The 14,068-nt window shown below is 40.8% G+C and overlaps 1 protein-coding gene across 1 annotated transcript in view; it reads right to left on the bottom strand.

Moving 5' to 3' along the window:
* The window catches only part of LOC114658397 (atrial natriuretic peptide receptor 2-like), a 77,796-nt gene extending 68,931 nt beyond the window's left edge, over nucleotides 1–8,865 (bottom strand). Inside the window, exons 1-4 of the mRNA XM_051932445.1 lie at nucleotides 8,658–8,865; nucleotides 2,716–2,815; nucleotides 1,730–1,862; nucleotides 8–131 (exon numbers count right to left, since the gene is read on the bottom strand). Coding sequence (XP_051788405.1) covers nucleotides 8–131; nucleotides 1,730–1,862; nucleotides 2,716–2,815; nucleotides 8,658–8,708 — 408 coding nt within the window. The 5' untranslated portion in view covers nucleotides 8,709–8,865. The remainder of the gene's footprint in view (nucleotides 1–7; nucleotides 132–1,729; nucleotides 1,863–2,715; nucleotides 2,816–8,657) is intronic.
* Nucleotides 8,866–14,068: the final 5,203 nt, after the last annotated feature.

The raw sequence follows: 14,068 nt of genomic DNA, 5'->3' as shown, positions 1-14,068 counted from the left end.
CACCAACCATGAACGCCAGCGGACAGGAGTGGATGTTCGCATGATAAATGCAGCAGTTGTCCTCGTTGGCGTTCTTCCAGTTTTCCGGGCAGTCTCTCTCATAACAGAATTTCTTGGCCTCAGATGCATTACTAATGTAAAAGGCAAAGAACAGTAAAGGCAATGGTCTCTCCAAAATCTCTTTTGAATATGTGACTCACTTATTGACATGCAGTATATCACACAAATCATCATGAATGCTTTTTTAAATTGAAGTTGTGATTGTAATGTACAGCAGGAAAGAATCCAGGAACTTACAACACTGTTAGGTTTCTGAAAGCTGCCATTAATAATTTAAATTTTTGATATTAGTGATTCTAGTGCTTTTGGATAACAGTGGTGATGGGAGGTCGTGGAGGTTGGTGGTTTAGGAGATATATATAAAATACAGTATATGTACGTATATTGAATATATATGTTTGAAATACAACATCAACTTTTTTTTACATTTATCAAAGCATATTATATACACACATCTCTCTATTATAAAAAATAACCTTGGAAGGAGATGAGACGTGATTTTCTCAGAGAGACACTTATACGTCCCGCGAGATGAGTCCATGCCTGGGGCCAGAAATAAAGGACACAGATAAGATGACAAAGTAGAATATTGTAAAGAATTCAAAAATGTTGGTGCGGTACACATGCAGAGCAGGTTACAAATAATGGAAGTACAAAAATTCGAAAGTCTCAAAAAAATGATAGTAAAGATCGCATTAGTGCAAACAAACGGAAGTTATTACTCGGTGAAGTAACAGAACAGTGAAAAGAGATCAAACATATTGTTCAGATTTAAACTTTAAGTCGGAGACTTGTAGATCGTCTAATTTGTGTTGCCACGAGAATTATAAGCTTCCAAAAATGTTGGTGTGGTATGAAGTCCCGTGAGATGGAGACTTTTGCCATGAGATTCTTTCAAGTCACGCCCTACTTACAACTATTTTCAAACAAGATCACGGTCATCTAACCTCAGTACCTCAGTCGTGTGAATGCTTTTCTAAGACACACTTCCTGCGCTCTCATCTCTTATAAATTTTATCAGGACAATAATTTTATATGTTCAAGATGACACGTCAGCGACAAAGCGAACAAGAGAGAGCATAGACAAACATTTGAAAAAGTCATTTATTAGAGAGAAAGAAGCGATATTCACTCACAGGCAGTTACACGTTGCGTTGTCACGATGTAAGTCCAAACACGGAATCAAAATTCAATGCGATCTTGAAGAAAGGTTTATTCCAAATATTGTTTTTACTGAAGTTTTAAAGTAAAAATGAAAATAATGCATTTGTAATAATTCCCTTGAAAATAACAATCTCTTAAAATTGTATATCCAGTTAACCAAACCAGGGGGTGGGCGAGTGAAGCGAGCAGGGGGCAGAGCCCCCTAGTACATATATATATGTGTGTGTTTGTGTGTGTGTACTGTTGACTGACTGAACCACAACCAAGATTCCTCTCTCCATAACAATGAACAGCACTCCATTTCCCTCCGAACTTTCATAAAGGGATCTTCTTGGACATTCTGTTTATGGTTTCTGTGAGCCAGCAGAACTCACTGCGACATTTTCCCTCTACTAGATAAGAACGGTAAAGCGATAATAAAGGAAAGAAACCAGGAATTGAACATTTACATCATCCTTTCAAGACTATCACAATGTGTGTGTGTACAATGAACAAATGAACTTACCTAAACTTAAAAATGGAGTTTTTGACAGCATACTCGTAGAAAGTGTCAGATGCGATAACGGAGTAGGTGACGTTAAAATCTTGACCACTTACTACTTTCTCCGGAGGTCGATGAACCCAGGACATTTCAAGACCTGAGTTGAAGTGAGTGAAAAAAATTAATGAAAAACATTAAAATCCAAATTAAAGATTAAAAATACATAATCCAATTCATAATAGATTGAAATGTATACTCTTCTAATGCTCAACCCAATTATTTCTTACACTGATTTTTTCAATCCAAAGTTGATGGATGTTTCATTTAACTACTTCATTTTTTATGTCCAACTTCTCTTTAACATTGTAAATCTGGACACGTTCAATGCTGGCAATCTAATATTCTGGCCAGGGTTCCAATCCCAGGAGACAGAGTTCCAGTGGTCACAGAAATAAGGCATAGATAATGGATGACAGAATGAGGTGTTGTTTCTCCACCTGGACAATAGATGGCAGCAATGGGATTCTGCTACATAGTTAATTCAGATTTTGGCCATGTTGAAACTAAAGGGCTCCTGAGGTTGCCGGACAGCATGCGTTTATGTGTGGAAGTGCGGCCACAGGCATTTTATAGGGAAGGAGCTTAAAAGGCCCTCCTTGACAAACGTCAGATTAGCTAAGGGTCAGAAGTGAGCTGGTCAGTTGCATTAGAGAGAGACAGAGTAGGTTGAGGAGGGGTTCTTTTAGTTGAAAAATGGACCGGCCACCCCACAAGTTAGCCAGCCAGGTTTATGTGTAATAATCAGGCCAAAAAAGGGCTTAGGTTTGTCATTTAACACTTTTGTATGTTCTAATGCCCCTTCCCTTACAGCTATCATTGTGTATTTATTTGGCTTAATAAATTAATTCACCTTCTTTCAGTTTCTTCTGAACCTCCCAGGTGTTATTCTGGGATGGCTCTTCTGCCTTTTATTTCCCCCATAAAAGTCACAAGACATTCTCCACACTTACCTCCACAATCAATCATGTTGAATTCATTGGGCTGTGAATATGGCCAGCAATCATACTCTTTGTTTCCAAGGTCATGCCAGCAATTTGCAGTCTTTGAGAACTAAAACAGAAGCACAACCATGGTTTATCAGATGAGATGTAGAGTAAGGGGAGTGATTATAATGAAAGCAATCTGTCTAGGAAGGTCCTAAACTCTATTCTGACCACGGTGTTAATCTGACATACTGTGAACTTTCTGGTTTGAGACAACCACAAGACAGGAATCAGTCCATTGAAGGCCAAATCACCTTAACGGAAGTGGGAGTGCTGCCTACTGCAGCTTCTTCACATCACGTCCCAGCCACCATCTGTGTGGACTCTGCACCTACTCCATGTTCTCTAGTCTCCTACTAATGGTTGGAGCAGGTTCCACCACCAAATCACTCATAATCCATGCAGAGCGGAGGCAAAATCTCTGCATTTTTTCCCCAGTTGATTCAGGGGTCATCAGGGGTGTGTTCTTGCTCCTACTCTGTTCAGTGCTTACATGGACTGGGTGTTGGTCAAGGTCGTGGGGTCCAGTGGCTGTGGGGCATCTGTTGATGAAGAAAGATTGACTAATCTTGACTTTGCTGATGATACTGTGATCTTCGCGGAGTCAATGGAGACTCTGATCGGGGCTTTCAATGGACTGAGCAAGGAGTCCGAGTGTCTGGGCTTGCGAGTTTCCTGGATAAAAACCAAGATCCAGACCTTTAATGACGCCTTAGGCACAGCCATCAGCAGTGTGTCTGCCTGTGGAGAGAGTGTTGACCTTGTCGAGAGGTTTACTAACCACAGGAGTGACATTCATGTCTCTGGTGACTCTTCCTATGAAGTCAGTAGACGGATTGGGAGAGCATGGGGGGTCATGAGGTTGCTGGAAAGGAGTGTGTAGCGCTCCTGATATCTATGCAAAAGGACGAAGGTCCAAGTCTTTAGAGTCCTGTTGTTTCCTGTCTTGCTATATGGTTGCGAGACATGGACGCTATTCAGTGACCTGATTGGACTCCTTTGGTACTGTTGGTTTGACATTATGTTGAATGAGCGGTTGCTCATGGAGTCCTGAATGAGTGGCATTACCAGCATTGTGAGGGAGCGTCAGTTACGGCACTACGGCCATGTGCTGCGATTCCCCTAGGGTGATCCAGGTCACAGGATCCTCATTGTTAGGGTCCTGAGTGGCTGGAGCAGGACAAGGGGATACCTACATAACACCTGGCTGCGGCAGATAAAGGGTCATTTCTGGAGGGTGGGATTCGATCGCATGTCTGTTGGGGAGGGGTGGGGGTTGCCAATCAGGATCCCAAGCTGTTTCGTCATGTGGTGGGTGCTATACCGGTGCATGCTCCCCAACCTGACCTGACCTGACCTGACCTGTAGCACTTATTTCAGAAAAGTTCTCAGATTGCTGTTCACTCAGATTTGTTGACTTCTTTTGTAAGTTGCTTTGGATAAAAGTGTCTGCTAACTAAATCAATATACAGACTACATCTTCGATCCAATTCATTACATAAAAAATTAGGCTTTTTGTATGAAATTTATCCACTGTACATCACATTTTGGACACTGAAATAGACTTGACATCACATTTTACTTTTTATGTCAAAATTTATTCTACATTGTACAAGATGGATTTTAATTAAAAAATCATTTTAAAAATATATTTAGAAGATTACAATACCTCTGTGGCTTTATTTATATTTATTGTAATGCATGCAAAATATTCAGACCTAATTTTCTTTACAAAGTTCAACTTTTTATTTATCAAAAATTAGGCTTTTGCATGTAAAAATTGTTCTATATATGAATAAAATGCAAAGTGGACTCACTCACTTACAAACAAAAATCTTATTTCTCATTTAACTAAAAAACTTAAATTTGGCAGGATGGTACATCTGCATCAGTAGTTGCCCACCAAGAAAGGCCATTTCAGTTTACCAGTATTTAGGGGTAACCTCACCCCTCTTGATAGAAATATTAAATACTGCAAAACCTCAAAAATGCTTTGACTGATTTGATTGAAATTTGGTAATTTTGTACAAAAGAGAAAAATGAACTGACTTTACTTATATATTAATAATGACAATGCATTGCGTCCCATTTACACCACAGAACTGACATCGATGTCAGGGTTTATGAAAATGAAGGCCATCAGCAGAAGTGAAGTGAAAGAGGAAAATTCGGTGAAACTCAAAGACGACACATTTAGGAAGTGTGGTATAAAGCTCAAGTACTTGCCAGGTGCTGTGCCTGTGAGTGTAGTCCATTTTGTGCGCTTCATCTAGTAAGAAAAGTATGTAACATATATTACCATACCCCGCTCCCATTTATCTGCAACCTTGTGACAAATGCTGATGTAGGGACTACAATTCCCATCAGCCAGTGCTCTCCTCCAGACAATTTCTTCAGTGCTTACAGTTTAAATAACAGCATTGACAAAAGTGGCAAAAGTCATCCAAAGCAGCAACTGCTGCGTTTTTGTTTTTCTCAGTTGCTTTGGAATAACAATTTCATTGTCTGGCTGGATTACAGTGTTTAAGATTATCTTAGAGTACGTCATTTTGTCTCAGTTTTGTTCATGTTTAGACATGTTGTTTTTACAAAAGACACATTTCCAACCCCAGCCCGGATCTTTTTCTGTGAAACATATTGCCAAACCCTTAAAGAACAATCTTCCTGTCTTTCTTTCTGCACCCCACCCTCCAAAAAAATGTTAAAATTCCCAAACCCAAACACCTGTTTTTAGGAAGTTTCACTATTGGTGTGATGCACTCAGCCAAGCTTGCACTTCATTTTTCTGTGTACACCACAATCTGAACGCCACTGATTATACTGTTATTATTTGTTTTTAAGTGCATACACAGCCCTGCATTCTGAAAAAGACAACACTGTAAAATAAAAAAAGGTGTAATAAAAACAAGAAAGAAAAGCACACTGCAAATTAGCAAAGCCACGACTGCACAGAATGAAGTGGGATTTCTCGATAGCTGATGGAGAAGCTGGGTTTCAGAATGTGACAACAAGAGAACATCCATCCATCCATTTTCCAACCCGCTGAATCCGAACACAGGGTCACGGGGGTCTGCTGGAGCCAATCCCAGCCAACACAGGGCACAAGACAGGAACCAATCCTGGGCAGGGTGCCAACCCACCGCAGGACTAACAAGAGAACAGGGTGACTAAAAGGAATTAGTAACTTTTTTTTGGTAGATATTTACAAATGCACACTGTGCATCAAGGCAGTAATAATTTTAGGGTTTGATGCTACTGGAGAGTCAATTTATAGCAGGTTTTAGCTTTGAATATATCAGCTTAACGTCACCATTGTAACACCACTGAATAGCACTTTAATACGGAATCTGGTGCAGTCTGCTTCACACCAGCACCACCAAGGACCCCAGTACTGTAGATGCTGTCCATGTGGTTTGTAGTTCACAAAATTACAGTACTTCTTATCACCTGGTCTTTACTGTACAATGCTAAAAACATTCAATTCATTACACGTGCAGCCTGTGAAAATCATTGCATCATTGTTATAAGTTAAAGTAAAGCACAACTCAGTAGTCCTAAAAACTTTATCGTCTGGCTTTGGTATGGCAAACAAAAAAGAAGAACACAGAACTGACAAAAAATCACAAAAAGAAATACTTGAGTGAACGACACAAACAAATGAAAATCGTAACCATCTAATAATAGTAATAATAATAACATGTACTCAGATTTCTTATTACTACTACTTATTACCCATTTCAATTCAAAAGAATACACTTTGCTGTAAAATTGTGTTTTGTAATGACCATCAACAAAAACCGAGTTATTAGAGAAAGCAGAAACTCGTATTGTATATACTGTAGTATGCTGAAGTGAACTAATATTATTAGCCCCTGATTAAAAAAAACAAAAATGACAAATATTTTAAACAGCAAGGTGCTCAGTTGGTTACATGGCACTTCTGGAACGTCCAGTTAACTGACGGCACTATAACTGAGGCCCACGGAGATAGTGTGGAGTGCATTTAAGGAGCATCTGACTTGGTTTATGTATAAATGTTCAACTTTTATGTTTTTACCTTTTCTTCAAGTATATGAAGAACTTAGTATTTTCTATATTAAACATCACTCTGCAAGAAGTATTTTATAAGTGCCTTTAAAAAGAAAATTTGACTTTTATACGTTTATATCAAAGTTTACACTATACATATAATGCATGCAATTAAAATGTTTGATATTGCAATTCCCTTCATACAGATGAATTTTGATAATAAACAGAAAATTTCATTTTTTTCTATACACTTAATATGTTTTATCTAACTGCCTTACCTTAAACTTTCTTATTTCTATTTGTCTGTTTTATTTCATTCTGTCTGTTACCTGTTATTAGATGCAACTGAGAAGGCAAATTTCATGTTTTCCTGTGTAAACATGACTAAATAAAGAAACCTAACCTAACCTAACCTAGATAGATAGATAGATAGATAGATAGATAGATAGATAGATAGATAGATAGATAGATAGATAGATAGATAAATGAAAGGCGCTATATGATAGATGGATACCAGGTTTGCCTTTTTGTTTACAATTTATCTTTATAAAAATTCATTACATCTGTTTCAAAATGTGACTTTTGCTTAAAGATAATTGAAACTCATATATATCAGAATTCACAATATTATATCCATCCATCCATTTTCCAACCCGCTGAATCCGAACACAGGGTCACGGGGGTCTGCTGGAGCCAATCCCAGCCGACACAGGGCACAAGGCAGGAACCAATTCCGGGCAGGGTGCCAACCCACCGCAGACAATATTATATGCAATTGTTTATTGAAATATCTTTAAATGTCCGGTGTTTCCATATTATTATTGTTCCCGCTGTGAATGTGGCAGGCTGAACTTTGTTTCAAGCCAAGTCCTTTTTGTGTTTTTTGTTTAGCGCTTTTCATTGCATTGTAACAAATCCAAATCTATAATGCAAATTACATTATCAACGTAATTTGGTTAAATTAAGATGTCATTAACTGTCTGAACTTTTAATAGTTCATTTCCCAATTCACACTGCTGCTCATTTAATGCCTGAACTGTTTAAAGTCCTTATCATTTTCATTTTTACTAATTACTGAGTTCTCAGATAAAAAGTGTGTTAGCTGTGATTATTTTTATTTCTGTTGAATAAAATCCAAAGTGTTTTAAGTTTTTGCCATCTGCTAAGTAACAGTCCCTGACATGTTATAAATTTTCAAAGCCGTTCACACCAGCGCCCCAATGGCAGCTCCATTTAGCACCAACAAGTCAGTTTAATAAAAAAAAATTGCATTGAAAGAACAAACAAATTCTTCCTGAAGAGAAGTCAGAGCTGCCTGCTGTGCTCCTTTCTGTCGGCCTGCAATGTCTAAGTGAAGGCTGTTCTCACCTTTCTCAAAATTTGTCAAAACATGGGGCTGCAGTTGTGACATATGGCATATACTACAGGGAGTAAGATCTGACATCGAATAAAGTGCTGCTGTGCCAAAGTACCGATAGAGGCTGAGAACGGCAACTTAGTCCTTTCTAATAATCAAACCCTGCTGGTAGGATTATACTGTATATTGTGTGATTCCTGCTATGTCTTTTAAGATGTGTGCAGCAGGACTATATGGCCTGAACTGTTTCATTCTATTGTACAGATTTTACATTTACAGTTCACTCTGTCCAAAATATTTGCTTTGCTTACTTCACTCCCATACTTCCAAGAATCATGTAGTCAAAATAAACTGGACTGCTTCAAATCTCTTAGTCAGTATTTGAACCTTTGGAGTTGTCAAACCTATCATTTCTATGTATGCTTATTGTTGTTAGCAGGGCACTAGCCCGACTCTTTCTTAATTTTCATTTTTTTTTCTGTACAGCACAGTAGAATTCTTTAGTAACAATCCAAACACCTACCAGAACAAGAGAGAGCAGGACGGCTTTCCAAAAGGCCGAGGTGTTGTCCATCCCCGGCTAGCAGGTGCTGCAGCGCCTTGCGTGTCGTTTCTCGACTGCCTCACAGCTGGTCACCGTGTTTGTTGCCTTATTTGCTCCATCAGTCCAAGAGCCCTCATTGTGGGACCGGTGATCACCTCAGAGATTATGTTCTGGTGCTTCAGCGCACATAAACACGCACCACCCTCTTAAGACCTTTTCACTTAGCTGTAAATAATGGCTTTAAGTGATCCGCTGCTTAAAGTTGTGCATTTTGATTGGTAAAAACCTTCAGGGGAACATACAAGGACTTACACAGCACTGCCACCTTCAATGCTTGGAGTGGAATGTCGCTGCACATTTCCGTCTCGCTTTATGTATTCCATAAGATGTTTTATAAATGACTGTAACCAGAAGGCAGTGTGCCTGATCTAGAAAGAGCATTTCAAGGTACCTCAAACTCTTGGCTTTCCCTTACTTACATAATGAATAAATTTGTCCAACACCAACTGTCATTGCTTGAAAATAGAGACAGGCTTGGTTAGAGCATACCATAAAATCATTCAGGGAGTCCCAAAGGGCCCCAAAGAGCTGCAGGACCATCTCATCACAGTAAAGGCCCGTTGTCACAAGGACACAGAAAGGAGCGAACATTAAAGGAGAGCAGCAAGCCTGGAAATGAAGTACCGCTAATCTAGAAGAATACACATGCTTGCACGTCACTTGCCAAGAAGCACCTGGAAGCATTTTGGGAAAACGTGCTGTAGATGGGAGAGGGAACAGGTGGAACTTTATGGGCAACACTGACCCATTATGTCAGACAAATAGCAAACATACGTATCATTAAACTATAAGAACATCAAACCAACAGTCACGTTTGGGGTGGTAGTGGAAAGGTGAGGGGATGCCTTGCTGCTTCAGTACCTGGATGACCTGACGTAACTGAAAGAGCCCTGAATTCTGTTCTGGATCAGAAAATGCTTAAGGAGAATGACTAGCCATTAATCTGTGAACTGAAAACTGAAGTTTGAGATCCACAAAACACAAAAAAAAGTTAAAATCACAGGAAACAATATTCAAGTTTGCACTGGCCTAGACAAAGTGCAGAGCAAAACCCAAATGAGACATAAAGTGAGCAGCTCAGCAGTGCTCTGCAAGGAGGTGCTGCGTAAAATGAATCCACAATGACGTGAACGACCGATAATAAACTATAGGCTGCAGTCAGTACAGCTAGCTATTCGGTATAAGGAGGCCATTACACTTTATATTGTTAATTCAATTAATGACCCAAGTAAAAAAAAAAAAAAATCACTATTAAACATCTAATACATAATTCACCAGCCTACTCACTCACTCACATCCGTCTGAAGCCGAATGCGCAGTCACCTTCTGTGCAGCTGCCTGAAAAACCTTACGAGACCGACATCACGGCAGGCGGCGGATTCACAGGTGCGAAAATTCAAAGAGAAAGGCGACTTCGACCGACATCCAACCCCAACATTTCAAAAATTCAAAAATTCAAAGAGAAAGGCGACGTCGATTAAAGCTGTAGAGGCCTGAAAGGCGATTTTGACTACAGCTCGAGGCCTAATTACGCATTCATTCAATACACCTATATCAGGTTTGTGGTGCTTATACTTATTACTATTCCACTCGTGCCCGTTTCATCTTATGTGGTCGAAACAGGCTCTTTGTCTAGTTTTCAATAATAAGGTGTATCAGGAAGGGGGCAAATACTTTTTCTCACCACTGTGCTTCAGTGTTTTCCTTGTATTGTCAGTGATAGCACATTGGCTGCTGTTCTGCCTTGTGTATAATCCTTGAACGTCTTCATTCTCCTGCTTCTCTGTCCTTTATCATCATCTTTCTTCCTTCAACATGGTGGAGTGGTGGCGCTGAGTCTAGGGATCTGCACTGGCAATCGGACGGTTGCCGGTTCGAATCCCGTAAATGCCAATAGGGACTCTGCTCTGTTGGGCCCTTCAGCAAGGCCCTTAACCTGCAATTGCTGAGCGCTTTGAGTAGTGAGAAAAGCGCTGTATAAATGCAAAGAATTATTATTAATATTCTTTTGCTCTCCTACCTCTCAAGTTCAGGTTTAAATGTATTGTCCTATGTATAGAGTCCCATGAAATGTGCCACCACTGCATAGCTCACAGTTTTTGGGTTTTGATATGACACCTATGTCTTTCCAGTTGTGACATCTCTGGACTTGGCTTGGTGGCTCAGTATGTCTGCCACCTTCATGTCTCCTGCAGGTCACTCTCTCTGGCCATCAGAGATTCTCAATCCCACCTCCACATCAAAATGTTCCCCTCATCAGTTGGTTTTACATCCTGTAAAAACTTTTCAGCTTCTGGAGACAGAAAATGTTTGTATTTTTCTTCTTAACACACAGTGTGCCCATCTCTCTTTCATTGAATACTTCTAACAGTTTTTAAGGATGTCTGCAGATATTATCACACAGGTGTGAATATACCTGCTGGCTGCGGCTGCTTCCCTCATTCTCCCCTTTCACGCGTTCTACCTCATGTTGTTTCTGTACACGGGGTCTCTTATTCTCTGTGGTGTTCCCTTGCATTGCTGTCATGTACAGTGCATGCCAACTAGGGGCACACACAGCACCAGCCATCTTGTGTGAAAGGCCAAGCTGCTACACTGCAACATGGCATACCAGCAGTGGCGTCTCCGCATTAATGCCAAAGGGGCACAGACCCATAAGATGGTGTGCGAAACTATCTTCCCTCAGCAATTTAACTTATTAGTAAAATGTTTAAATAACAACCCATCCATCCATTTTCCAACCTGCTGAATCCGAACACACGATCACAGGGGTCTGCTGGAGCCAATCCCAGCCAACACAGGGCGCAAGGCAGGGAACCAATCCCGGGCAGGGTGCCAACCCACCGCAGGACACACACACACACACACATAAGGGCCAATTTAAAATCGGCAATCGACCTAACCTGCATGTCTTTGGACTATGGGAGGAAACCCACGCAGACACAGGGAGGACATGCAAACTCCAAATAACAACCCCCGACTTTATCTTTTAAGCAATTGTTTTCCTACTTTCTATTATATGCTCAATGGAATTTCTTATGAAGAAAAATCTCGCTGTATGTGAAAATTAATAGCCTTTGTGCTGGGTACTGCAAGCTGGTTTCTTGAACTTTCCAGTTTAACAAAGGGGTCTTCATTCTCGGCAGTAAAAGGAGAGCAGCCTTTTTTTTAGTGGCACGGTTACAACTCGAATTTGTGCTTTTCCTTTTCCTGGTCAAGGCAGTGCAGTCAAACCCAATGAAGAGACACACAAAGTCCAGCGCCACAGTCAGAAAAAGAAAACTGAAAGCAGATCAATATCAGCAATGCCTCGAGCACAAGACATGCTGATGATAACGGGGGAGAAGTGGCATCTTCATCTTCACCCACTGCTGAGGAAGACAGCTAAATTTGAATAAGCCACCAAGGAAGCCTTATGTGCTCCTTCCAGTTCATTGAGGAGACAGATATTCCTGCCTCAAAGAAGAGAAGAGTCCTGATGCAGATGGAACAGGTATGTAGAATGTCATTTTTTCAATTGTGTGTTGACCTCATGCTGTCCGGCAAAGATCTGGCAACATGGTGATTAGCAGCACCACCAGACAGCCCCACAATCGTTGCACAGTGTGTGTAGTCTGTGTGTTCTTTCCATGTAACTGTGGTTTTGTCTTTATTAACCTCAAAGTCATTTGATTTTAAACTTGTTGCTGTTTCATTTTAGGCAGTTCGCAGCCAATGGATTTTCCATGACAGCAGTTTATTTCGACTCTCTCAGTTTATCCATCCATCCATCCATCCATCCATCCATCCATCCATTTTCCAACCCGGTGAATCCGAACACAGGGTCACGGGGGTCTGCTGGAGCCAATCCCAGCCAACACAGGGCACAAGGCAGGGTGCCAACCCACCGCAGGACACACACAAACACACCAAGCACACACTAGGGACAATTTAGAATCGCCAATGCACCTAACCAGCATGTCTTTGGACTGTGGGAGGAAACCGGAGTGCCCGGAGGAAACCCACGCAGACACGGGGAGAACATGCAAACTCCATGCAGGGAGGATCCGGGAAGCGAACCCGGGTCCCCAGGTCTCCCAACTGCGAGGCAGCAGCGCTACCCACTGCGCCACCGTGCCGCCCGTTCTCTCAGTTTACTAAATCTTTAAATCTGTAAGGCTGTATTTTGTCTCATAATGATAATGTTACAGTCATGACAGAGCAGGCACCAGCATCCCATGGTTTCCTTTCTTTTCTGACACAAACAGTACATGAACGTTCACATCGAGCTACTCATTGGCAAAAGAGGGACAAATGTTACTAGTTAGTTAGAGAAAACAGTACATAAAGTCGATAGATAGATAGATAGATAGATAGATAGATAGATAGATAGATAGATAGATAGATAGATAGATAGATAGATAGATAGATAGATAGATAGATAGATATTGTGGTCACCAGTGGGTGCTCCAGCTCGGACACAAGTATAAAATAAACAAAAGATTTTGTTGTGGGGAAACTCTTCGTTGGTAAGCATTTCCCACACAGCCACAGTACAAAGCACAGTATGCAGCACTCAGTAATATTTTGTCTTCTGTTCTCTGTGTCTCTCTCTTACTCACTGCTTCCTCCACACAAGCCCCATCTTCCTTCCACCCAACTCTAGATCCTTGAGAAGTGTTCCTTTTATGTTACATCCAGAATCACTTCTGGTGTTCTGAAACTGTACCTCGGAAGCACTTCTGGGTGAGGAGAGAGCCTGACAAAGTAGGGTTCTCCAGTCCATGCAGCAGCCCGTGGCAGCACCCATGGAACCCAACAGGCCTGAGTGCAAGAACTCCACTTCCAATGATGCCCTGTGGGAAACTGAGGTGCTGTCACAACCCAGGGGGGCTGCTATCTCTCAGTCCAGGAGCGACAATGCCCTGTGCATGCTGTCTCCCCCTGTCCTTCCATTTTGGGCCCGACAGATAGATAGATAGATAGATAGATAGATAGATAGATAGATAGATAGATAGATAGATAGATAGATAGATAGATAGATAGATAGATAGATAGATAGATAGTCCAGCAACATCAAGAGGTCAGAATACAAAACAAACTAAAACTGAAGCAAAAGTGTTGACATTACTTGACAAATTTTTAAAAATCCGGAAAAGTCAACATCACAAGAAAGAAAACATAAAACAAAACACTTTGTAATTCCACAAAAAAACTTTTTGCAAAAGCAGGGAGCACAAGGCTTTTGAGTGAAGAGCCTTCATGTAGCTCCTGCTTTGATTTCCCTTGCCCCCCATTGTGCAAGTGTCACTTGACATGACAAAAAAGGCCAAAACGAGGGGCTGCAGGCA

The sequence above is a fragment of the Erpetoichthys calabaricus genome, chromosome 10 (genome assembly GCF_900747795.2).
Source record: "Erpetoichthys calabaricus chromosome 10, fErpCal1.3, whole genome shotgun sequence".
Lineage (NCBI taxonomy): Eukaryota > Metazoa > Chordata > Cladistia > Polypteriformes > Polypteridae > Erpetoichthys > Erpetoichthys calabaricus.
This window is presented reverse-complemented; position numbering and strand designations above follow the sequence as displayed.